Source organism: Lagopus muta, chromosome 3, assembly GCF_023343835.1.
Source record: "Lagopus muta isolate bLagMut1 chromosome 3, bLagMut1 primary, whole genome shotgun sequence".
In the NCBI taxonomy this organism is placed as follows: domain Eukaryota; kingdom Metazoa; phylum Chordata; class Aves; order Galliformes; family Phasianidae; genus Lagopus; species Lagopus muta.
Window position 1 is genome coordinate 731830 of NC_064435.1, and position 23250 is coordinate 755079.

The 23250-nt window shown below is 47.7% G+C and overlaps 1 protein-coding gene and 2 long non-coding RNA genes across 4 annotated transcripts in view; 1 reads left to right on the plus strand and 2 right to left on the minus strand.

Moving 5' to 3' along the window:
* Positions 1-23250, minus strand: part of LOC125691184 (maestro heat-like repeat-containing protein family member 1) — a 146356-nt gene that overhangs the window by 88174 nt on the left and 34932 nt on the right. The window contains 4 exon segments of the mRNA XM_048940225.1: positions 16837-16956; positions 17190-17263; positions 17409-17522; positions 21674-21752. Of these exon segments, the coding sequence (XP_048796182.1) occupies positions 16837-16956; positions 17190-17263; positions 17409-17522; positions 21674-21752 (387 nt within the window).
* Positions 18922-19945, minus strand: LOC125691188 (uncharacterized). Its single transcript, XR_007376030.1, has 3 exons — positions 19552-19945; positions 19155-19400; positions 18922-18989 (listed from the first exon to the last, which is right to left on the minus strand). It is a non-coding gene; the product is annotated as an uncharacterized LOC125691188 (long non-coding RNA).
* LOC125691186 (uncharacterized) lies at positions 19356-21417 on the plus strand. 2 transcript variants are annotated; one of them, XR_007376026.1, is made up of 3 exons: positions 19356-19464; positions 19939-21229; positions 21384-21417. It is a non-coding gene; the product is annotated as an uncharacterized LOC125691186 (long non-coding RNA). The 2 variants fall into 2 exon arrangements; XR_007376027.1 differs by lacking the exon at positions 21384-21417 and adding an exon at positions 21230-21300 and having other exon boundaries at positions 19939-21064.

The window sequence follows — 23250 nt, forward strand, 5'->3', positions numbered from 1 at the left end:
AGATCCCAGAACTGTAAGATCAATTGGGTTGGAAGGGTCCTGAGAGATCATAGAACTGTAAGATCAATTGGGTTGGAAGGGTCCTGAAAGATCCCAGAACTGTAAGATCAATTGGGTTGGAAGGGTCCTGAAAGATCACAGAACTACTGGTTGGGTGAGAAGGGTCCTGGGAGGTCAGAAGCATAGAACTGTTTCACAGCTGGCTTGGATAGGTCCTGAAAGATCTCAGAACTACAGGACGGGTTGTGTTGGGAGGGTCCTTACAGATCAGAAACACTGAACTGCTGCATGCTTAATTTGGCTGGGTCCTGAAAGATCACAGAGCTGTAGGATGGGTTGGGTTGGAAAGGTCTTGAAAGATCATAGAACCGTAAGATCAATTGGGTTGGAAGGGTCCTGAAAGATCATAGAACTGTAAGATCAATTGGGTTGGAAGGGTCCTGAAAGATCATAGAACTGTAAGATCAATTGGGTTGGAAGGGTCCTGAAAGATCTTAGAACTGTAAGATCAATTGGGTTGGAAGGGTCCTGAATGATCACAGAACTACTGGTTGGGTGAGAAGGGTCCTGAGAGATCCCAGAATGGGTTGTGTTGGGAGGGTCCTTATGGATCAGAAAACACTGAACTGCTGCATGCTTAGGTTGGCTGGGTCCTGAAAGATCACAGAGCTGTAGGATGGGTTGGGTTGGAAGGGTCTTGAAAGATCCCAGAACTGTAAGATCAATTGGGTTGGAAGGGTCCTGAAAGATCCCAGTACTGTAAGACCAATTGGGTTAGAAGGGTCCTGAAAGATCATAGAACTGTAAGATCAATTGGGTTGGAAGGGTCCTGAAAGATCATAGAACTGTAAGATCAATTGGGTTGGAAGGGTCCTGAAAGATCATAGAACTGTAAGATCAATTGGGTTGGAAGGGTCCTGAAAGATCATAGAACTATTGGATGGGTGAGAAGGGTCCTGAGAGGTCCCAGGATGGGTTGTGTTGGGAGGGTCCTTACAGATCAGAAACACTGAACTGCTGCATGCTTAGGTTGGAGGGGTCCTGAAAGATCACAGAGCTGTAGGATGGGTTGGGTTGGAAGGGTCCTGAAAGATGCCAGAACTGTAAGATCAATTGGGTTGGAAGGGTCCTGAAAGATCATAGAACTGTAAGATCAATTGGGTTGGAAGGGTCCTGAAAGATCACAGAACTATTGGTTGGGTGAGAAGGGTCCTGAGAGGTCAGAAGCATAGAGCTGTTTCACAGTAGGCTTGGATAGGTCCTGAAAGATCTCAGAACTACAGGATGGTTTGTGTTGGGAAGGTCCTTACAGATCAGAAAACATTGAACTGCTGCATGCTTAGGTTGGCTGGGTCCTGAAAGATCACAGAGCTGTAGGATGGGTTGGGTTGGAAGGGTCTTGAAAGATCACAGAACTGTAAGATCAATTGGGTTGGAAGGGTCCTGAAAGATCCCAGAACTGTAAGATCAATTGGGTTGGAAGGGTCCTGAAAGATCATAGAACTGTAAGATCAATTGGGTTGGAAGGGTCCTGAAAGATCACAGAACTGTAAGATCAATTGGGTTGGAAGGGTCCTGAAAGATCCCAGAACTGTAAGATCAATTGGGTTGGAAGGGTCCTGAAAGATCATAGAACTGTAAGATCAATTGGGTTGGAAGGGTCCTGAAAGATCATAGAACTGTAAGATCAATGGGGTTGGAAGGGTCCTGAAAGATCACAGAACTGTAAGATCAATTGGGTTGGAAGGGTCCTGAAAGATCATAGAACTATGGGTTGGGTGAGAAGGGTCCTGAGAGGTCCCAGGATGGGTTGTGTTGGGAGGGTCCTTATGGATCAGAAACATTGAACTGCTGCATGCTTAGGTTGGCTGGGTCCTGAAAGATCACAGAGCTGTAGGATGGGTTGGGTTGGAAGGGTCTTGAAAGATCCCAGAACTGTAAGATCAATTGGGTTGGAAGGGTCCTGAAAGATCCCAGTACTGTAAGACCAATTGGGTTGGAAGGGTCCTGAAAGATGCCAGAACTGTAAGATCAATTGGGTTGGAAGGGTCCTGAAAGATCACAGAACTGTAAGATCAATTGGGTTGGAAGGGTCCTGAAAGATCATAGAACTACTGGTTGGGTGAGAAGGGTCCTGAGAGGTCAGAAGCATAGAGCTGTTTCACAGCTGGCTTGGATAGGTCCTGAAAGATCTCAGAACTACAGGACGGGTTGTGTTGGGAGGGTCCTTATGGATCAGAAACATTGAACTGCTGAATGCTTAGGTTGGCTGGGTCCTGAAAGATCACAGAGCTGTAGGATGGGTTGGGTTGGAAGGGTCCTGAAAGATCATAGAACTGTAAGATCAATTGGGTTGGAAGGGTCCTGAAAGATCATAGAACTGTAAGATCAATTGGGTTGGAAGGGTCCTGAAAGATGCCAGAACTGTAAGATCAATTGGGTTGGAAGGGTCCTGAAAGATCATAGAACTACTGGTTGGGTGAGAAGGGTCCTGAGAGATCCCAGAATGGGTTGTGTTGGGAGGGTCCTTATAGATCAGAAAACACTGAACTGCTGCATGCTTAGGTTGGCTGGGTCCTGAAAGATCACAGAGCTGTAGGATGGGTTGGGTTGGAAGGGTCCTGAAAGATCATAGAACTGTAAGATCAATTGGGTTGGAAGGGTCCTGAAAGATCATAGAACTGTAAGATCAATTGGGTTGGAAGGGTCCTGAAAGATCATAGAACTGTAAGATCAATTGGGTTGGAAGGGTCCTGAAAGATCATAGAACTATTGGTTGGGTGAGAAGGGTCCTGAGAGGTCAGAAGCATAGAACTGTTTCACAGTAGGCTTGGATAGGTCCTGAAAGATCTCAGAACTACAGGATGGTTTGTGTTGGGAAGGTCCTTACAGATCAGAAAACATTGAACTGCTGCATGCTTAGGTTGGCTGGGTCCTGAAAGATCACAGAGCTGTAGGATGGGTTGGGTTGGAAGGGTCTTGAAAGATCATAGAACTGTAAGATCAATTGGGTTGGAAGGGTCCTGAAAGATCATAGAACTGTAAGATCAATTGGGTTGGAAGGGTCCTGAAAGATCATAGAACTGTAAGATCAATTGGGTTGGAAGGGTCCTGAAAGATGCCAGAACTGTAAGATCAATTGGGTTGGAAGGGTCCTGAAAGATCATAGAACTGTAAGATCAATTGGGTTGGAAGGGTCTTGAAAGATCCCAGAACAGTAAGATCAATTGGGTTGGAAGGGTCCTGAAAGATCATAGAACTGTAAGATCAATTGGGTTGGAAGGGTCCTGAAAGATCATAGAACTGTAAGATCAATTGGGTTGGAAGGGTCCTGAAAGATCATAGAACTGTAAGATCAATTGGGTTGGAAGGGTCCTGAGAGATCATAGAACTGTAAGATCAATTGGGTTGGAAGGGTCCTGAAAGATCATAGAACTGTAAGATCAATTGGGTTGGAAGGGTCCTGAGAGATCATAGAACTGTAAGATCAATTGGGTTGGAAGGGTCCTGAAAGATCATAGAACTACTGGTTGGGTGAGAAGGGTCCTGAGAGGTCAGAAGCATAGAACTGTTTCACAGCTGGCTTGGATAGGTCCTGAAAGATCTCAGAACTACAGGATGGGTTGTGTTGGGAGGGTCCTTATGGATCAGAAATACTGAACTGCTGCATATTTAGGTTGGCTGGGTCCTGAAAGATCACAGAGCTGTAGGATGGGTTGGGTTGGAAGGGTCTTGAAAGATCATAGAACTGTAAGATCAATTGGGTTGGACGGGTCCTGAAAGATGCCAGAACTGTAAGATCAATTGGGTTGGAAGGGTCCTGAAAGATCCCACAACTGTAAGATCAATTGGGTTGGAAGGGTCCTGAAAGATCATAGAACTATTGGTTGGGTGAGAAGGGTCCTGAAAGGTCCCAGGATGGGTTGTGTTGGGAGGGTCCTTATGGATCAGAAAACATTGAACTGCTGCATGCTTAGGTTGGCTGGGTCCTGAAAGATCACAGAGCTGTAGGATGGGTTGCGTTGGAAGGGTCTTGAAAGATCCCAGAACTGTAAGATCAATTGGGTTGGAAGGGTCCTGAAAGATCATAGAACTGTAAGATCAATTGGGTTGGAAGGGTCCTGAAAGATCATAGAACTGTAAGATCAATTGGGTTGGAAGGGTCCTGAAAGATCTTAGAACTGTAAGATCAATTGGGTTGGAAGGGTCCTGAATGATCACAGAACTACTGGTTGGGTGAGAAGGGTCCTGAGAGGTCCCATGATGGGTTGTGTTGGGAGGGTCCTTATGGATCAGAAACATTGAACTGCTGCATATTTAGGTTGGCTGGGTCCTGAAAGATCACAGAGCTGTAGGATGGGTTGGGTTGGAAGGGTCTTGAAAGATCCCAGAACTGTAAGATCAATTGGGTTGGAAGGGTCCTGAGAGATCATAGAACTGTAAGATCAATTGTGTTGGAAGGGTCCTGAAAGATCCCAGAACTGTAAGATCAATTGGGTTGGAAGGGTCCTGAAAGATCCTAGAACTGTAAGATCAATTGGGTTGGAAGGGTCCTGAAAGATCACAGAACTACTGGTTGGGTGAGAAGGGTCCTGGGAGGTCAGAAGCATAGAACTGTTTCAAAGCTGGCTTGGATAGGTCCTGAAAGATCTCAGAACTACAGGACGGGTTGTGTTGGGAGGGTCCTTACAGATCAGAAACACTGAACTGCTGCATGCTTAATCTGGCTGGGTCCTGAAAGATCACAGAGCTGTAGGATGGGTTGGGTTGGAAAGGTCTTGAAAGATCATAGAACCGTAAGATCAATTGGGTTGGAAGGGTCCTGAAAGATCATAGAACTGTAAGATCAATTGGGTTGGAAGGGTCCTGAAAGATCATAGAACTGTAAGATCAATTGGGTTGGAAGGGTCCTGAAAGATCATAGAACTACTGGTTGGGTGAGAAGGGTCCTGGGAGGTCAGAAGCATAGAGCTGTTTCACAGCTGGCTTGGATAGGTCCTGAAAGATCTCAGAACTACAGGATGGGCTGAGTTGGGAGGGTCCTTATAGATCAGAAACACTGAACTGCTGCATGCTTAGGTTGGCTGGGTCCTGAAAGATCACAGAGCTGTAGGATGGGTTGGGTTGGAAGGGTCTTGAAAGATCCCAGAACTGTAAGATCAATTGGGTTGGAAGGGTCCTGAGAGATCATAGAACTGTAAGATCAATTGGGTTGGAAGGGTCCTGAAAGATCCCAGAACTGTAAGATCAATTGGGTTGGAAGGGTCCTGAAAGATCACAGAACTACTGGTTGGGTGAGAAGGGTCCTGGGAGGTCAGAAGCATAGAACTGTTTCACAGCTGGCTTGGATAGGTCCTGAAAGATCTCAGAACTACAGGACGGGTTGTGTTGGGAGGGTCCTTACAGATCAGAAACACTGAACTGCTGCATGCTTAATTTGGCTGGGTCCTGAAAGATCACAGAGCTGTAGGATGGGTTGGGTTGGAAAGGTCTTGAAAGATCATAGAACCGTAAGATCAATTGGGTTGGAAGGGTCCTGAAAGATCATAGAACTGTAAGATCAATTGGGTTGGAAGGGTCCTGAAAGATCATAGAACTGTAAGATCAATTGGGTTGGAAGGGTCCTGAAAGATGCCAGAACTGTAAGATCAATTGGGTTGGAAGGGTCCTGAAAGATCATAGAACTGTAAGATCAATTGGGTTGGAAGGGTCTTGAAAGATCCCAGAACAGTAAGATCAATTGGGTTGGAAGGGTCCTGAAAGATCATAGAACTGTAAGATCAATTGGGTTGGAAGGGTCCTGAAAGATCATAGAACTGTAAGATCAATTGGGTTGGAAGGGTCCTGAAAGATCATAGAACTGTAAGATCAATTGGGTTGGAAGGGTCCTGAGAGATCATAGAACTGTAAGATCAATTGGGTTGGAAGGGTCCTGAAAGATCATAGAACTGTAAGATCAATTGGGTTGGAAGGGTCCTGAGAGATCATAGAACTGTAAGATCAATTGGGTTGGAAGGGTCCTGAAAGATCATAGAACTACTGGTTGGGTGAGAAGGGTCCTGAGAGGTCAGAAGCATAGAACTGTTTCACAGCTGGCTTGGATAGGTCCTGAAAGATCTCAGAACTACAGGATGGGTTGTGTTGGGAGGGTCCTTATGGATCAGAAATACTGAACTGCTGCATATTTAGGTTGGCTGGGTCCTGAAAGATCACAGAGCTGTAGGATGGGTTGGGTTGGAAGGGTCTTGAAAGATCATAGAACTGTAAGATCAATTGGGTTGGACGGGTCCTGAAAGATGCCAGAACTGTAAGATCAATTGGGTTGGAAGGGTCCTGAAAGATCCCACAACTGTAAGATCAATTGGGTTGGAAGGGTCCTGAAAGATCATAGAACTATTGGTTGGGTGAGAAGGGTCCTGAAAGGTCCCAGGATGGGTTGTGTTGGGAGGGTCCTTATGGATCAGAAAACATTGAACTGCTGCATGCTTAGGTTGGCTGGGTCCTGAAAGATCACAGAGCTGTAGGATGGGTTGCGTTGGAAGGGTCTTGAAAGATCCCAGAACTGTAAGATCAATTGGGTTGGAAGGGTCCTGAAAGATCATAGAACTGTAAGATCAATTGGGTTGGAAGGGTCCTGAAAGATCATAGAACTGTAAGATCAATTGGGTTGGAAGGGTCCTGAAAGATCTTAGAACTGTAAGATCAATTGGGTTGGAAGGGTCCTGAATGATCACAGAACTACTGGTTGGGTGAGAAGGGTCCTGAGAGGTCCCATGATGGGTTGTGTTGGGAGGGTCCTTATGGATCAGAAACATTGAACTGCTGCATATTTAGGTTGGCTGGGTCCTGAAAGATCACAGAGCTGTAGGATGGGTTGGGTTGGAAGGGTCTTGAAAGATCCCAGAACTGTAAGATCAATTGGGTTGGAAGGGTCCTGAGAGATCATAGAACTGTAAGATCAATTGTGTTGGAAGGGTCCTGAAAGATCCCAGAACTGTAAGATCAATTGGATTGGAAGGGTCCTGAAAGATCCTAGAACTGTAAGATCAATTGGGTTGGAAGGGTCCTGAAAGATCACAGAACTACTGGTTGGGTGAGAAGGGTCCTGGGAGGTCAGAAGCATAGAACTGTTTCAAAGCTGGCTTGGATAGGTCCTGAAAGATCTCAGAACTACAGGACGGGTTGTGTTGGGAGGGTCCTTACAGATCAGAAACACTGAACTGCTGCATGCTTAATCTGGCTGGGTCCTGAAAGATCACAGAGCTGTAGGATGGGTTGGGTTGGAAAGGTCTTGAAAGATCATAGAACCGTAAGATCAATTGGGTTGGAAGGGTCCTGAAAGATCATAGAACTGTAAGATCAATTGGGTTGGAAGGGTCCTGAAAGATCATAGAACTGTAAGATCAATTGGGTTGGAAGGGTCCTGAAAGATCATAGAACTACTGGTTGGGTGAGAAGGGTCCTGGGAGGTCAGAAGCATAGAGCTGTTTCACAGCTGGCTTGGATAGGTCCTGAAAGATCTCAGAACTACAGGATGGGCTGAGTTGGGAGGGTCCTTATAGATCAGAAACACTGAACTGCTGCATGCTTAGGTTGGCTGGGTCCTGAAAGATCACAGAGCTGTAGGATGGGTTGGGTTGGAAGGGTCTTGAAAGATCCCAGAACTGTAAGATCAATTGGGTTGGAAGGGTCCTGAGAGATCATAGAACTGTAAGATCAATTGGGTTGGAAGGGTCCTGAAAGATCCCAGAACTGTAAGATCAATTGGGTTGGAAGGGTCCTGAAAGATCACAGAACTACTGGTTGGGTGAGAAGGGTCCTGGGAGGTCAGAAGCATAGAACTGTTTCACAGCTGGCTTGGATAGGTCCTGAAAGATCTCAGAACTACAGGACGGGTTGTGTTGGGAGGGTCCTTACAGATCAGAAACACTGAACTGCTGCATGCTTAATTTGGCTGGGTCCTGAAAGATCACAGAGCTGTAGGATGGGTTGGGTTGGAAAGGTCTTGAAAGATCATAGAACCGTAAGATCAATTGGGTTGGAAGGGTCCTGAAAGATCATAGAACTGTAAGATCAATTGGGTTGGAAGGGTCCTGAAAGATCATAGAACTGTAAGATCAATTGGGTTGGAAGGGTCCTGAAAGATCTTAGAACTGTAAGATCAATTGGGTTGGAAGGGTCCTGAATGATCACAGAACTACTGGTTGGGTGAGAAGGGTCCTGAGAGATCCCAGAATGGGTTGTGTTGGGAGGGTCCTTATGGATCAGAAAACACTGAACTGCTGCATGCTTAGGTTGGCTGGGTCCTGAAAGATCACAGAGCTGTAGGATGGGTTGGGTTGGAAGGGTCTTGAAAGATCCCAGAACTGTAAGATCAATTGGGTTGGAAGGGTCCTGAAAGATCCCAGTACTGTAAGACCAATTGGGTTAGAAGGGTCCTGAAAGATCATAGAACTGTAAGATCAATTGGGTTGGAAGGGTCCTGAAAGATCATAGAACTGTAAGATCAATTGGGTTGGAAGGGTCCTGAAAGATCATAGAACTGTAAGATCAATTGGGTTGGAAGGGTCCTGAAAGATCATAGAACTATTGGATGGGTGAGAAGGGTCCTGAGAGGTCCCAGGATGGGTTGTGTTGGGAGGGTCCTTACAGATCAGAAACACTGAACTGCTGCATGCTTAGGTTGGAGGGGTCCTGAAAGATCACAGAGCTGTAGGATGGGTTGGGTTGGAAGGGTCCTGAAAGATGCCAGAACTGTAAGATCAATTGGGTTGGAAGGGTCCTGAAAGATCATAGAACTGTAAGATCAATTGGGTTGGAAGGGTCCTGAAAGATCACAGAACTATTGGTTGGGTGAGAAGGGTCCTGAGAGGTCAGAAGCATAGAGCTGTTTCACAGTAGGCTTGGATAGGTCCTGAAAGATCTCAGAACTACAGGATGGTTTGTGTTGGGAAGGTCCTTACAGATCAGAAAACATTGAACTGCTGCATGCTTAGGTTGGCTGGGTCCTGAAAGATCACAGAGCTGTAGGATGGGTTGGGTTGGAAGGGTCTTGAAAGATCACAGAACTGTAAGATCAATTGGGTTGGAAGGGTCCTGAAAGATCCCAGAACTGTAAGATCAATTGGGTTGGAAGGGTCCTGAAAGATCCCAGTACTGTAAGACCAATTGGGTTGGAAGGGTCCTGAAAGATCATAGAACTGTAAGATCAATTGGGTTGGAAGGGTCCTGAAAGATCATAGAACTGTAAGATCAATTGGGTTGGAAGGGTCCTGAAAGATCATAGAACTGTAAGATCAATTGGGTTGGAAGGGTCCTGAAAGATCATAGAACTGTAAGATCAATTGGGTTGGAAGGGTCCTGAAAGATCATAGAACTACTGGTTGGGTGAGAAGGGTCCTGAGAGGTCAGAAGCATAGAGCTGTTTCACAGCTGGCTTGGATAGGTCCTGAAAGATCTCAGAACTACAGGACGGGTTGTGTTGGGAGGGTCCTTACGGATCAGAAACATTGAACTGCTGAATGCTTAGGTTGGCTGGGTCCTGAAAGATCACAGAGCTGTAGGATGGGTTGGGTTGGAAGGGTCTTGAAAGATCCCCGAACTGTAAGATCAATTGGGTTGGAAGGGTCCTGAAAGATCATAGAACTGTAAGATCAATTGGGTTGGAAGGGTCCTGAAAGATCCCAGTACTGTAAGACCAATTGGGTTGGAAGGGTCCTGAAAGATCATAGAACTATTGGTTGGGTGAGAAGGGTCCTGAGAGGTCAGAAGCATAGAGCTGTTTCACAGCTGGCTTGGATAGGTCCTGAAAGATCTCAGAACTGTAAGATCAATTGGGTTGGAAGGGTCCTGAAAGATCATAGAACTGTAAGATCAATTGGGTTGGAAGGGTCCTGAAAGATGCCAGAACTGTAAGATCAATTGGGTTGGAAGGGTCTTGAAAGATCACAGAACTATTGGTTGGGTGAGAAGGGTCCTGAGAGGTCCCAGGATGGGTTGTGTTGGGGGGGTCCTTATGGATCAGAAACATTGAACTGCTGCATGCTTAGGTTGGCTGGGTCCTGAAAGATCACAGGGCTGTAGGATGGGTTGGGTTGGAAGGGTCCTGAAAGATCATAGAACTGTAAGATCAATTGGGTTGGAAGGGTCCTGAAAGATCATAGAACTGTAAGATCAATTGGGTTGGAAGGGTCCTGAAAGATCATAGAACTACTGGTTGGGTGAGAAGGGTCCTGAGAGGTCAGAAGCATAGACCTGTTTCACAGCTGGCATGGATAGGTCCTGAAAGATCTCAGAACTACAGGACGGGTTGTGTTGGGAGGGTCCTTACGGATCAGAAACATTGAACTGCTGAATGCTTAGGTTGGCTGGGTCCTGAAAGATCACAGAGCTGTAGGATGGGTTGGGTTGGAAGGGTCTTGAAAGATCCCCGAACTGTAAGATCAATTGGGTTGGAAGGGTCCTGAAAGATCATAGAACTGTAAGATCAATTGGGTTGGAAGGGTCCTGAAAGATCCCAGTACTGTAAGACCAATTGGGTTGGAAGGGTCCTGAAAGATCATACAACTATTGGTTGGGTGAGAAGGGTCCTGAGAGGTCAGAAGCATAGAGCTGTTTCACAGCTGGCTTGGATAGGTCCTGAAAGATCTCAGAACTGTAAGATCAATTGGGTTGGAAGGGTCCTGAAAGATCATAGAACTGTAAGATCAATTGGGTTGGAAGGGTCCTGAAAGATCACAGAACTGTAAGATCAATTGGGTTGGAAGGGTCCTGAAAGATCATAGAACTGTAAGATCAATTGGGTTGGAAGGGTCCTGAAAGATCACAGAACTGTAAGATCAATTGGGTTGGAAGGGTCCTGAGAGATCATAGAACTACTGGTTGGGTGAGAAGGGTCCTGAGAGGTCAGAAGCATAGAGCTGTTTCACAGCTGGCTTGGATAGGTCCTGAAAGATCTCAGAACTACAGGATGGGTTGTGTTGGGAGGGTCCTTATGGATCAGAAACATTGAACTGCTGCATGCTTAGGTTGGCTGGGTCCTGAAAGATCACAGAGCTGTAGGATGGGTTGCGTTGGAAGGGTCTTGAAAGATCCCAGAACTGTAAGATCAATTGGATTGGAAGGGTCCTGAAAGATCATAGAACTGTAAGATCAATTGGGTTGGAAGGGTCCTGAAAGATCATAGAACTGTAAGATCAATTGGGTTGGAAGGGTCCTGAAAGATCATAGAACTGTAAGATCAATTGGGTTGGAAGGGTCCTGAAAGATCTTAGAACTGTAAGATCAATTGGGTTGGAAGGGTCCTGAATGATCACAGAACTACTGGTTGGGTGAGAAGGGTCCTGAGAGATCCCAGAATGGGTTGTGTTGGGAGGGTCCTTATGGATCAGAAAACACTGAACTGCTGCATGCTTAGGTTGGCTGGGTCCTGAAAGATCACAGAGCTGTAGGATGGGTTGGGTTGGAAGGGTCTTGAAAGATCCCAGAACTGTAAGACCAATTGGGTTAGAAGGGTCCTGAAAGATCATAGAACTGTAAGATCAATTGGGTTGGAAGGGTCCTGAAAGATCATAGAACTGTAAGATCAATTGGGTTGGAAGGGTCCTGAAAGATCATAGAACTGTAAGATCAATTGGGTTGGAAGGGTCCTGAAAGATCATAGAACTATTGGATGGGTGAGAAGGGTCCTGAGAGGTCCCAGGATGGGTTGTGTTGGGAGGGTCCTTACAGATCAGAAACACTGAACTGCTGCATGCTTAGGTTGGAGGGGTCCTGAAAGATCACAGAGCTGTAGGATGGGTTGGGTTGGAAGGGTCCTGAAAGATGCCAGAACTGTAAGATCAATTGGGTTGGAAGGGTCCTGAAAGATCATAGAACTGTAAGATCAATTGGGTTGGAAGGGTCCTGAAAGATCACAGAACTATTGGTTGGGTGAGAAGGGTCCTGAGAGGTCAGAAGCATAGAGCTGTTTCACAGTAGGCTTGGATAGGTCCTGAAAGATCTCAGAACTACAGGATGGTTTGTGTTGGGAAGGTCCTTACAGATCAGAAAACATTGAACTGCTGCATGCTTAGGTTGGCTGGGTCCTGAAAGATCACAGAGCTGTAGGATGGGTTGGGTTGGAAGGGTCTTGAAAGATCACAGAACTGTAAGATCAATTGGGTTGGAAGGGTCCTGAAAGATCCCAGAACTGTAAGATCAATTGGGTTGGAAGGGTCCTGAAAGATCCCAGTACTGTAAGACCAATTGGGTTGGAAGGGTCCTGAAAGATCATAGAACTGTAAGATCAATTGGGTTGGAAGGGTCCTGAAAGATCATAGAACTGTAAGATCAATTGGGTTGGAAGGGTCCTGAAAGATCATAGAACTGTAAGATCAATTGGGTTGGAAGGGTCCTGAAAGATCATAGAACTGTAAGATCAATTGGGTTGGAAGGGTCCTGAAAGATCATAGAACTACTGGTTGGGTGAGAAGGGTCCTGAGAGGTCAGAAGCATAGAGCTGTTTCACAGCTGGCTTGGATAGGTCCTGAAAGATCTCAGAACTACAGGACGGGTTGTGTTGGGAGGGTCCTTACGGATCAGAAACATTGAACTGCTGAATGCTTAGGTTGGCTGGGTCCTGAAAGATCACAGAGCTGTAGGATGGGTTGGGTTGGAAGGGTCTTGAAAGATCCCCGAACTGTAAGATCAATTGGGTTGGAAGGGTCCTGAAAGATCATAGAACTGTAAGATCAATTGGGTTGGAAGGGTCCTGAAAGATCCCAGTACTGTAAGACCAATTGGGTTGGAAGGGTCCTGAAAGATCATAGAACTATTGGTTGGGTGAGAAGGGTCCTGAGAGGTCAGAAGCATAGAGCTGTTTCACAGCTGGCTTGGATAGGTCCTGAAAGATCTCAGAACTGTAAGATCAATTGGGTTGGAAGGGTCCTGAAAGATCATAGAACTGTAAGATCAATTGGGTTGGAAGGGTCCTGAAAGATGCCAGAACTGTAAGATCAATTGGGTTGGAAGGGTCTTGAAAGATCACAGAACTACTGGTTGGGTGAGAAGGGTCCTGAGAGGTCCCAGGATGGGTTGTGTTGGGGGGGTCCTTATGGATCAGAAACATTGAACTGCTGCATGCTTAGGTTGGCTGGGTCCTGAAAGATCACAGGGCTGTAGGATGGGTTGGGTTGGAAGGGTCCTGAAAGATCATAGAACTGTAAGATCAATTGGGTTGGAAGGGTCCTGAAAGATCATAGAACTGTAAGATCAATTGGGTTGGAAGGGTCCTGAAAGATCATAGAACTGTAAGATCAATTGGGTTGGAAGGGTCCTGAAAGATCATAGAACTACTGGTTGGGTGAGAAGGGTCCTGAGAGGTCAGAAGCATAGACCTGTTTCACAGCTGGCATGGATAGGTCCTGAAAGATCTCAGAACTACAGGACGGGTTGTGTTGGGAGGGTCCTTACGGATCAGAAACATTGAACTGCTGCATGCTTAGGTTGGCTGGGTCCTGAAAGATCACAGAGCTGTAGTATGGGTTGGGTTGGAAGGGTCTTGAAAGATCCCCGAACTGTAAGATCAATTGGGTTGGAAGGGTCCTGAAAGATCATAGAACTGTAAGATCAATTGGGTTGGAAGGGTCCTGAAAGATCCCAGTACTGTAAGACCAATTGGGTTGGAAGGGTCCTGAAAGATCATACAACTATTGGTTGGGTGAGAAGGGTCCTGAGAGGTCAGAAGCATAGAGCTGTTTCACAGCTGGCTTGGATAGGTCCTGAAAGATCTCAGAACTGTAAGATCAATTGGGTTGGAAGGGTCCTGAAAGATCATAGAACTGTAAGATCAATTGGGTTGGAAGGGTCCTGAAAGATCCCAGAACTGTAAGATCAATTGGGTTGGAAGGGTCCTGAAAGATCATAGAACTGTAAGATCAATTGGGTTGGAAGGGTCCTGAAAGATCACAGAACTGTAAGATCAATTGGGTTGGAAGGGTCCTGAGAGATCATAGAACTACTGGTTGGGTGAGAAGGGTCCTGAGAGGTCAGAAGCATAGAGCTGTTTCACAGCTGGCTTGGATAGGTCCTGAAAGATCTCAGAACTACAGGACGGGTTGTGTTGGGAGGGTCCTTATGGATCAGAAACATTGAACTGCTGCATGCTTAGGTTGGCTGGGTCCTGAAAGATCACAGAGCTGTAGGATGGGTTGCGTTGGAAGGGTCTTGAAAGATCCCAGAACTGTAAGATCAATTGGATTGGAAGGGTCCTGAAAGATCATAGAACTGTAAGATCAATTGGGTTGGAAGGGTCCTGAAAGATCATAGAACTGTAAGATCAATTGGGTTGGAAGGGTCCTGAAAGATCATAGAACTACTGGTTGGGTGAGAAGGGTCCTGAGAGATCCCAGAATGGGTTGTGTTGGGAGGGTCCTTATAGATCAGAAAACACTGAACTGCTGCATGCTTAGGTTGGCTGGGTCCTGAAAGATCACAGAGCTGTAGGATGGGTTGGGTTGGAAGGGTCCTGAAAGATCATAGAACTGTAAGATCAATTGGGTTGGAAGGGTCCTGAAAGATCATAGAACTACTGGTTGGGTGAGAAGGGTCCTGAGAGGTCCCAGGATGGGTTGTGTTGGGAGGGTCCTTATAGATCAGAAAACATTGAACTGCTGCATGCTTAGGTTGGCTGGGTCCTGAAAGATCACAGAGCTGTAGGATGGGTTGGGTTGGAAGGGTCCTGAAAGATCCCAGAACTGTAAGATCAATTGGGTTGGAAGGGTCCTGAAAGATCATAGAACTGTAAGATCAATTGGGTTGGAAGGGTCCTGAAAGATGCCAGAACTGTAAGATCAATTGGGTTGGAAGGGTCCTAAAAGATCATAGAACTACTGGTTGGGTGAGAAGGGTCCTGAGAGGTCCCAGGATGGGTTGTGTTGGGAGGGTCCTTATAGATCAGAAAACATTGAACTGCTGCATATTTAGGTTGGCTGGGTCCTGAAAGATCACAGAGCTGTAGGATGGGTTGGGTTGGAAGGGTCCTGAAAGATCATAGAACTACTGGTTGGGTGAGAAGGGTCCTGAGAGGTGAGAAGCATAGAACTGTTTCACAGCTGGCTTGGATAGGTCCTGAAAGATCTCAGAACTACAGGACGGGTTGTGTTGGGAGGGTCCTTATAGATCAGAAACATTGAACTGCTGCATGCTTAGGTTGGATGGGTCCTGAAAGATCACAGAGCTGTAGGATGGGTTGGGTTGGAAGGGTCTTGAAAGATCCCAGAACTGTAAGATCAATTGGGTTGGAAGGGTCCTGAAAGATCATAGAACTGTAAGATCAATTGGGTTGGAAGGGTCCTGAAAGATCATAGAACTACTGGTTGGGTGAGAAGGGTCCCGAGAGGTCCCAGGATGGGTTGTGTTGGGAGGGTCCTCATGGATCAGAAACATTGAACTGCTGCATGCTTAGGTTGGCTGGGTCCTGAAAGATCACAGAGCTGTAGGATGGGTTGGAAGGGTCTTGAAAGATCCCAGAACTGTAAGATCAATTGGGTTGGAAGGGTCCTGAAAGATCATAGAACTGTAAGATCAATTGGGTTGGAAGGGTCTTGAAAGATCACAGAACTACTGGTTGGGTGAGAAGGGTCCTGAGAGGTCCCAGGATGGGTTGTGTTGGGAGGGTCCTTATTGATCAGAAAACACTGAACTGCTGCATGCTTAGGTTGGCTGGGTCCTGAAAGATCACAGAGCTGTAGGATGGGTTGGGTTGGAAGGGTCTTGAAAGATCCCAGTACTGTAAGACCAATTGGGTTGGAAGGGTCCTGAAAGATCATAGAACTGTAAGATCAATTGGGTTGGAAGGGTCCTGAAAGATCATAGAACTGTAAGATCAATTGGGTTGGAAGGGTCCTGAAAGATCCCAGAACTGTAAGATCAATTGGGTTGGAAGGGTCCTGAAAGATCATAGAACTGTAAGATCAATTGGGTTGGAAGGGTCCTGAAAGATCATAGAACTGTAAGATCAATTGGGTTGGAAGGGTCCTGAAAGATCATAGAACTGTAAGATCAATTGGGTTGGAAGGGTCCTGAAAGATCATAGAACTGTAAGATCAATTGGGTTGGAAGGGTCCTGAAAGATCATAGAACTGTAAGATCAATTGGGTTGGAAGGGTCCTGAAAGATCATAGAACTATTGGTTGGGTGAGAAGGGTCCTGAGAGGCCAGAAGCATAGAGCTGTTTCACAGTTGGCTTGGATAGGTCCTGAAAGATCTCAGAACTATTGGATGGGCTGAGTTGGGAGGGTCCTTATAGATCAGAAACATTGAACTGCTGCATGCTTAGGTTGGCTGGGTCCTGAAAGATCACAGAGCTGTAGGACGGGTTGGGTTGGAAGGGTCTTGAAAGATCCCAGAACTGTAAGATCAATTGGGTTGGAAGGGTCCTGAAAGATCATAGAACTGTAAGATCAATTGGGTTGGAAGGGTCTTGAAAGATCCCAGAACTGTAAGATCAATTGGGTTGGAAGGGTCCTGAAAGATCATAGAACTGTAAGATCAATTGGGTTGGAAGGGTCCTGAAAGATCATAGAACTGTAAGATCAATTGGGTTGGAAGGGTCCTGAAAGATCATAGAACTACTGGTTGGGTGAGAAGGGTCCTGGGAGGTCAGAAGCATAGAGCTGTTTCACAGCTGGCTTGGATAGGTCCTGAAAGATCTCAAAACTATTGGATGGGCTGAGTTGGGACGGGTCCTTATAGATCAGAAACACTGAACTGCTGCATGCTTAGGTTGGCTGGGTCCTGAAAGATCACAGAGCTGTAGGATGGCTGCGGATGGATGAGGGGCCACGCGATCCTTACCGCATCCGAGGGCAGGGCACACTGTCGCACCAGGAACTCCAGCATGGCCTCCCCACCGGGCTGCTCCAGGTAGCCGTGGTGAGCCATGGCACTGATCACCTGCACCACGGCTCGCCTCACCTGCGACCACAGCAAGTCACCCGGGTTGGAATCGCCATCGAGGTCACCACGATCGCCGCCTCCAACCAGCAGCCCATCCCCACCGTGCCCACACCAAAGCGTCATTACCAGTGGAGAAGGCCTCCAAGCCTGCCCAGTGCAACCGGCAGGCGGTGCTGGGACCGGGTGAGGAGCTCCATGGATGAGGGATTGGATCTGGGAACCCCAGATTTTGGGAAACCACCTCTGCTCACCTTGTTGTTGCTGTCTTGAAGGGGAAGTTTCATCGAAGAAAGGATGAAGGGCTTTTTAATCTCCATCTGAGAGGCTGCAAAAAGGAGGACGGACGCCGCGAGGTCGGTGATGCTGAGGACGCAGCTCTGCTCGCTCCTTCTTCCTCTTTCTCGTCCTCCTCCACCCAACCCCATCGCCGTTTGGCACTGATGGATGCTCACAGCTCCCCCTGTACTCACGGGCACTGTTGATGATCTGTCTCATGATGAGCAACGTCCCCACGCGCGTCCTCTCACTGCTGCTCTCCAATTTTGGGAGGAGGAAGGTCAGCACTCGGTCAGGGAAGGAGCAGGCTGCAGGGATGGCAAAGGGAGCAATAGGGAATGTGTTGCGCTGCGCCCCGATGGACTCTACCCATGGTACTGTGCCCCATGGGGGTCAGGATGCCATGGTCGACTGGGGTTGGGGCCACTCCTTGGCTCTGTGACCTGTAAGGACCTTTCCAAAACAACCGCTCCATGGCTCCATGTTCTTCGGAGACCCTTCCCACCCAACTACTTCACAGCTCTGTGATCTGTAAAGACCCTTCCAGCCAAACTATTCCATAGCTCTATAATCTGTAAGGACCCTTCCAATACAAACAGCTCTATGATCTTCAAGGACCCTTCCCACCCAACGATCCCAGGGCTCTATAATCTGTAAGGACCCTTCCAATACAAACAGCTCTATGATCTTCAAGGACCCTTCCCACCCAACGATCCCAGGGCTCTATAATCTGAAAGGACCCTTCCAATACAAACAGCTCTATGATCTTCAAGGACCCTTCCCACCCAACGATCCCAGGGCTCTATTATCTGTAAGGACCCTTCCAATACAAACAGCTCTATGATCTTCAAGGACCCTTCCCACCCAACGATCCCAGGGCTCTATTATCTGTAAGGACCCTTCCAATACAAACAGCTCTATGATCTTCAAGGACCCTTCCCACCCAACGATCCCAGGGCTCTATTATCTGTAAGGACCACTCCAACCCAACCACGCTAAGACTCCGTGACCAATAAGGTCTCTTCCAACACAACTCATTCTGTGCTTCTATGACCTTTAACAACCCTTCCAACCCAACCATCCCATGGCTGTATGATCTTTAAGGACCTTTCCAACCCAACCATCCCATGGCTGTATGATCTTTAAGGACCTTTCCAACCCAACTATTTCACAGCTCTTGGATCTTTAAGGGCTCTTCCAACCCCAACCCAACTATTCCACAGCTCTTGGATCTTTAAGGGCTCTTCCAACCCCAACCCAACTATTCCACAGCTCTTGGATCTTTAAGGGCTCTTCCAACCCAACTCATTCCAAGTTTCTAGGATTTGGAGGAAAGATTTGACCCCAGATTCCTGCCTGGGTTCCTGCAAGGGGTTGGTGTGCCCCAAAGGGAGCTGAGGTGGCCCCAAGCAGTGCCCCAAAGAGCTGCACCTCAGAACCACTCAGGTTGGAGAAGACCTCCAAGATCCCTCAGTCCAGCCCCATCCCATCATGACCCTAAATAGAACTGTAGAGTCAGTAAAACTGAAGGAGTCCTCCAAGGTCATCAAATCTAAGCCAATCCCAACCCTCACCGTGACCCTAAGCAACCATAGAGTCATTAAGACTGGACAAGACCTCCAAGACCCCCCAGTCTAACTCCAATCCATCACCACCACAACCTTTAATGGAGACACAGAGTCACTAAGGTTGGAGAAGACCTCCAAGGTCATCCAGTCCACCCCAAATCCACCTCCACCATGCCCCTACGTACATTCTCTAAGGTTGGAGAAGACCTCCAAGATCTCCAAGCCCAACCCCAACTCATCCCCAAGACAACCACAAATAGAACCACAGAGTCACTGAGGTTGGAAGAGACCTCCAAGAACCCCCAGATCAACTCCAACCCACCCCACCATGACCCTAAGCAGACCCATAGAAACATTAAGGTTGGAGGGGACCTCCAAGATCTCCAAGCCCAACCCCAACTCATCCCCATGACAACCCCAAATAGAACCACAGAGTCACTGAGGTTGGAAGAGACCTCCAAGAACCCCCAGATCAACTCCAACCCATCCCACCATGACCCTAAGCAGACCCATAGAAACATTAAGGTTGGAGGAGACCTCCAACACCCACAATCCAACCCCAAAACACTCCACCATGACTCCAAATAGAACCATAAACCCACTAAGAATGAGGAAGACCTCTGAGATCATCCACTCCAACCCAGCCCACCATGACCCTAAGCAGACCCATAGAAACATTAAGGTTGGAGACCTCCAAGGTCCACAATCCAACCCCAAACCACTCCACCATGACTCCAAATAGAACCATAAACCCACTAAGAATGAAGACCTCTGAGATCATCCACTCCAACCCAGCCCACCCCACCATGACCCTAAGCAGACCCATAGAAACATTAAGGTTGTAGACCTCCAACATCCACAATCCAACCCCAAACCACTCCACCATGACTCCAAATAGAACCATAAACCCATTCAGAATGAAGAAGACCTCTGAGATCATCCACTCCAACCCAGCCCACCCCACCATGACCCTAAGCAGACCCATAGAAACATTAAGGTTGTAGACCTCCAAGATCCACAATCCAACCCCAAACCACTCCACCATGACTCCAAATAAAACCATAAACCCACTAAGAATGAAGAAGACCTCTGAGATCATCCACTCCAACCCAGCCCACCCCACCATGACCCTAAGCAGACCCATAGAAACATTAAGGTTGGAGGAGACCTCCAAGATCTCCAAGCCCAACCCCAACTCATCCCCATGACAACCCTAAATAGAACCACAGAGTCACTGAGGTTGGAAGAGACCTCCAAGAACCCCCAGATCAACTCCAACCCACCCCACCATGACCCTAAGCAGACCCATAGAAACATTAAGGTTGGAAGAGACCTCCAAGACCCACAATCCAACCCCAAACCACTCCACCATGACTCCAAATAGAACCATAAACCCATTAAGAATGAAGACCTCTGAGATCATCCACTCCAACCCAGCCCACCCCACCATGACCCTAAGCAGACCCATAGAAACATTAAGGTTGGAGGAGACCTCCAAGATCCACAATCCAACCCCAACTCATCCCCATGACAACCCCAAATAGAACCACAGAGTCACTGAGGTTGGAAGAGACCTCCAAGAACCCCCAGATCAACTCCAACCCACCCCACCATGACCCTAAGCAGACCCATAGAAACATTAAGGTTGGAGGAGACCTCCAAGATCCACAATCCAACCCCAAACCACTCCACCATGACTCCAGATAGAACCATAAACCCATTAAGAATGAAGACCTCTGAGATCATCCACTCCAACCCAGCCCACCCCACCATGACCCTAAGCAGACCCATAGAAACATTAAGGTTGGAGGAGACCTCCAACATCCACAATCCAACCCCAAACCACTCCACCATGACTCCAAATAGAACCATAAACCCACTAAGAATGAGGAAGACCTCTGAGATCATCCACTCCAACCCACCCCACCATGACCCTAAGCAGACCCATAGAAACATTAAGGTTGGAGGAGACCTCCAAGATCTCCAAGCCCAACCCCAACTCATCCCCATGACAACCCCAAATAGAACCACAGAGTCACTGAGGTTGGAAGAGACCTCCAAGAACCCCCAGCTCAACTCCAACCCATCCCACCATGACCCTAAGCAGACCCATAGAAACATTAAGGTTGGAGGAGACCTCCAAGGTCCACAATCCAACCCCAAACCACTCCACCATGACTCCAAATAGAACCATAAACCCATTCAGAATGAGGAAGACCTCTGAGATCATCCACTCCAACCCAGCCCACCATGACCCTAAGCAGACCCATAGAAACATTAAGGTTGGAGGAGACCTCCAAGATCTCCAAGCCCAACCCCAACTCATCCCCATGACAACCCCAAATAGAACCACAGAGTCACTGAGGTTGGAAGAGACCTCCAAGAACCCCCAGATCAACTCCAACCCATCCCACCATGACCCTAAGCAGACCCATAGAAACATTAAGGTTGTAGACCTCCAAGATCCACAATCCAACCCCAAACCACTCTACCATGACCCTAAATAGAACCATAAACCCGCTAAGAATGAAGAAGACCTCTGAGATCATCCACTCCAACCCAGCCCACCATGACCCTAAGCAGACCCATAGAAACATTAAGGTTGGAGGAGACCTCCAAGATCCACAATCCAACCCCAAACCACCCCACCATGACCCTAAATAGAACCACGGACCAATTCAGAGTGCAAGAGGCCTCCAAGACCCCCAACCTATCCTAACGACCGTGCCCCCAAGTGCCGCATCTCTCTGGTTCCTGAACAGCTCTGGGGATGGTGACCCCCACCACCACCCTGGTCATCCAGCTCCAACACTTCAACCACCGCCCTCCGACGACGCGTTCCAAGCAGGGGGTCCCAACCACCCCCCACCATGGGTCGCACCACCCCTTACCGAGCACAGTGAAGCACCGAAGGACCTCCGTGTGGTTTTTGACAGTCAGGGGCACAGCCGGGTCGGCGGGAGTGCAGATCTGGAGGATTAATGGTGGGCTTGGGGGGGGGGGGGGACAGCATCCCCAGCATGGGCACCGAGCGGAGCTCCCAACCCACCAAGCACGAGGTGGGAGCAGGGCAGCACTGCCCAGGGGGTTGGGGGTCCATCAGGGGCCCAATGCCTTCTGCTGTGCCCCCCTGCTACCCATTCAGAATGAGTTGACCCCCCAGTGCGACCCAAACAAGCGGTTAAAAGGGCCTTATGGGGTCCTATGGGGTCTTTACTGAGGCCTTATGGGGTTCTTATGGGGTCAGGAGGGTTTTATAGGGTCCTTATGGGGTAAGCGAGCTTTCATAGGGTCCTTTTTGGGTTCTTATGAGGTCCTTAAGAGGTGAGGGGGTTTTATAGGGTACTTACAGGGTCCTTATGGGGCTCTTATGGGGTCAGGGGACTTTTATCGCATCCTTATGGGGTTCTTATGGGGTCAGAAGGGTTTTATAGGGTCCTTATGGGGTAAGCGAGCTTTCATAGGGTCCTTTTTGGGTTCTTATGAGGTCCTTAAGAGGTGAGGGAGTTTTATAGGGTACTTACAGGGTCCTTATGGGGCTCTTATGGGGTCCTATGGGGACTTTTACCGCATACTTATGGGGTTCTTATGGGGTCAGGAGGGTTTTATAGGGTCCTTATGGGGTAAGCGGGCTTTCATAGGGTCCTTTTTGGGTTCTTATGAGGTCCTGAAGAGGTGAGGGGGTTTTATAGGGTCCTTATGGGGCTCTTATGGGGTCCTATGGGGAATTTTATCGCATCCTTATGGGGTTCTTATGGGGTCAGGGGGGTTACAGGGTCCTTATGGGGTAAGCGAGCTTTCATAGGGTCCTTTTTGGGTTCTTATGAGGTCCTTAAGAGGTGAGGGGGGTTTTATAGGGTACTTACAGGGTCCTTATGGGGCTCTTATGGGGTCAGGTGGGTTTTATAGGGTCCTTATAGGGTTCTTATGGGGTCAGGGGGGTTACAGGGTCCTTATGGGGTAAGCGGGCTTTCATAGGGTCCTTTTTGGGTTCATATGAGGTCCTTAAGAGGTGAGGGGGTTTTATAGGGTACTTACAGGGTCCTTATGGGGCTCTTATGGAGTCAGGGGGGTTACAGTGTCCTTATGGGGTCAGCGGGCATTCATAGGGTCCTTTTTGGGTTCTTATGAGGTCCTTAAGAGGTGAGGGGGTTTTATAGGGTACTTACAGGGTCCTTATGGGGCTCTTATGGGGTCAGGGGACTTTTATCGCATCCTTATGGGGTTCTTATAGGGTCAAGAGGGGTTTATAGGGTCCTTAAGGGGTAAGCGGGCTTTCATAGGGTCCTTTTTGGGTTCTTATGAGGTCCTTAAGAGGTGAGGGGGTTTTATAGGGTACTTACAGGGTCCTTATGGGGCTCTTATGGGTTCCTATGGGGACTTTTATCGCATCCTTATGGGGTTCTTGTGGGGTCAGGGGGGTTACAGGGTCCTTATGGGGTAAGCAGGCTTTCATAGGGTCCTTTTT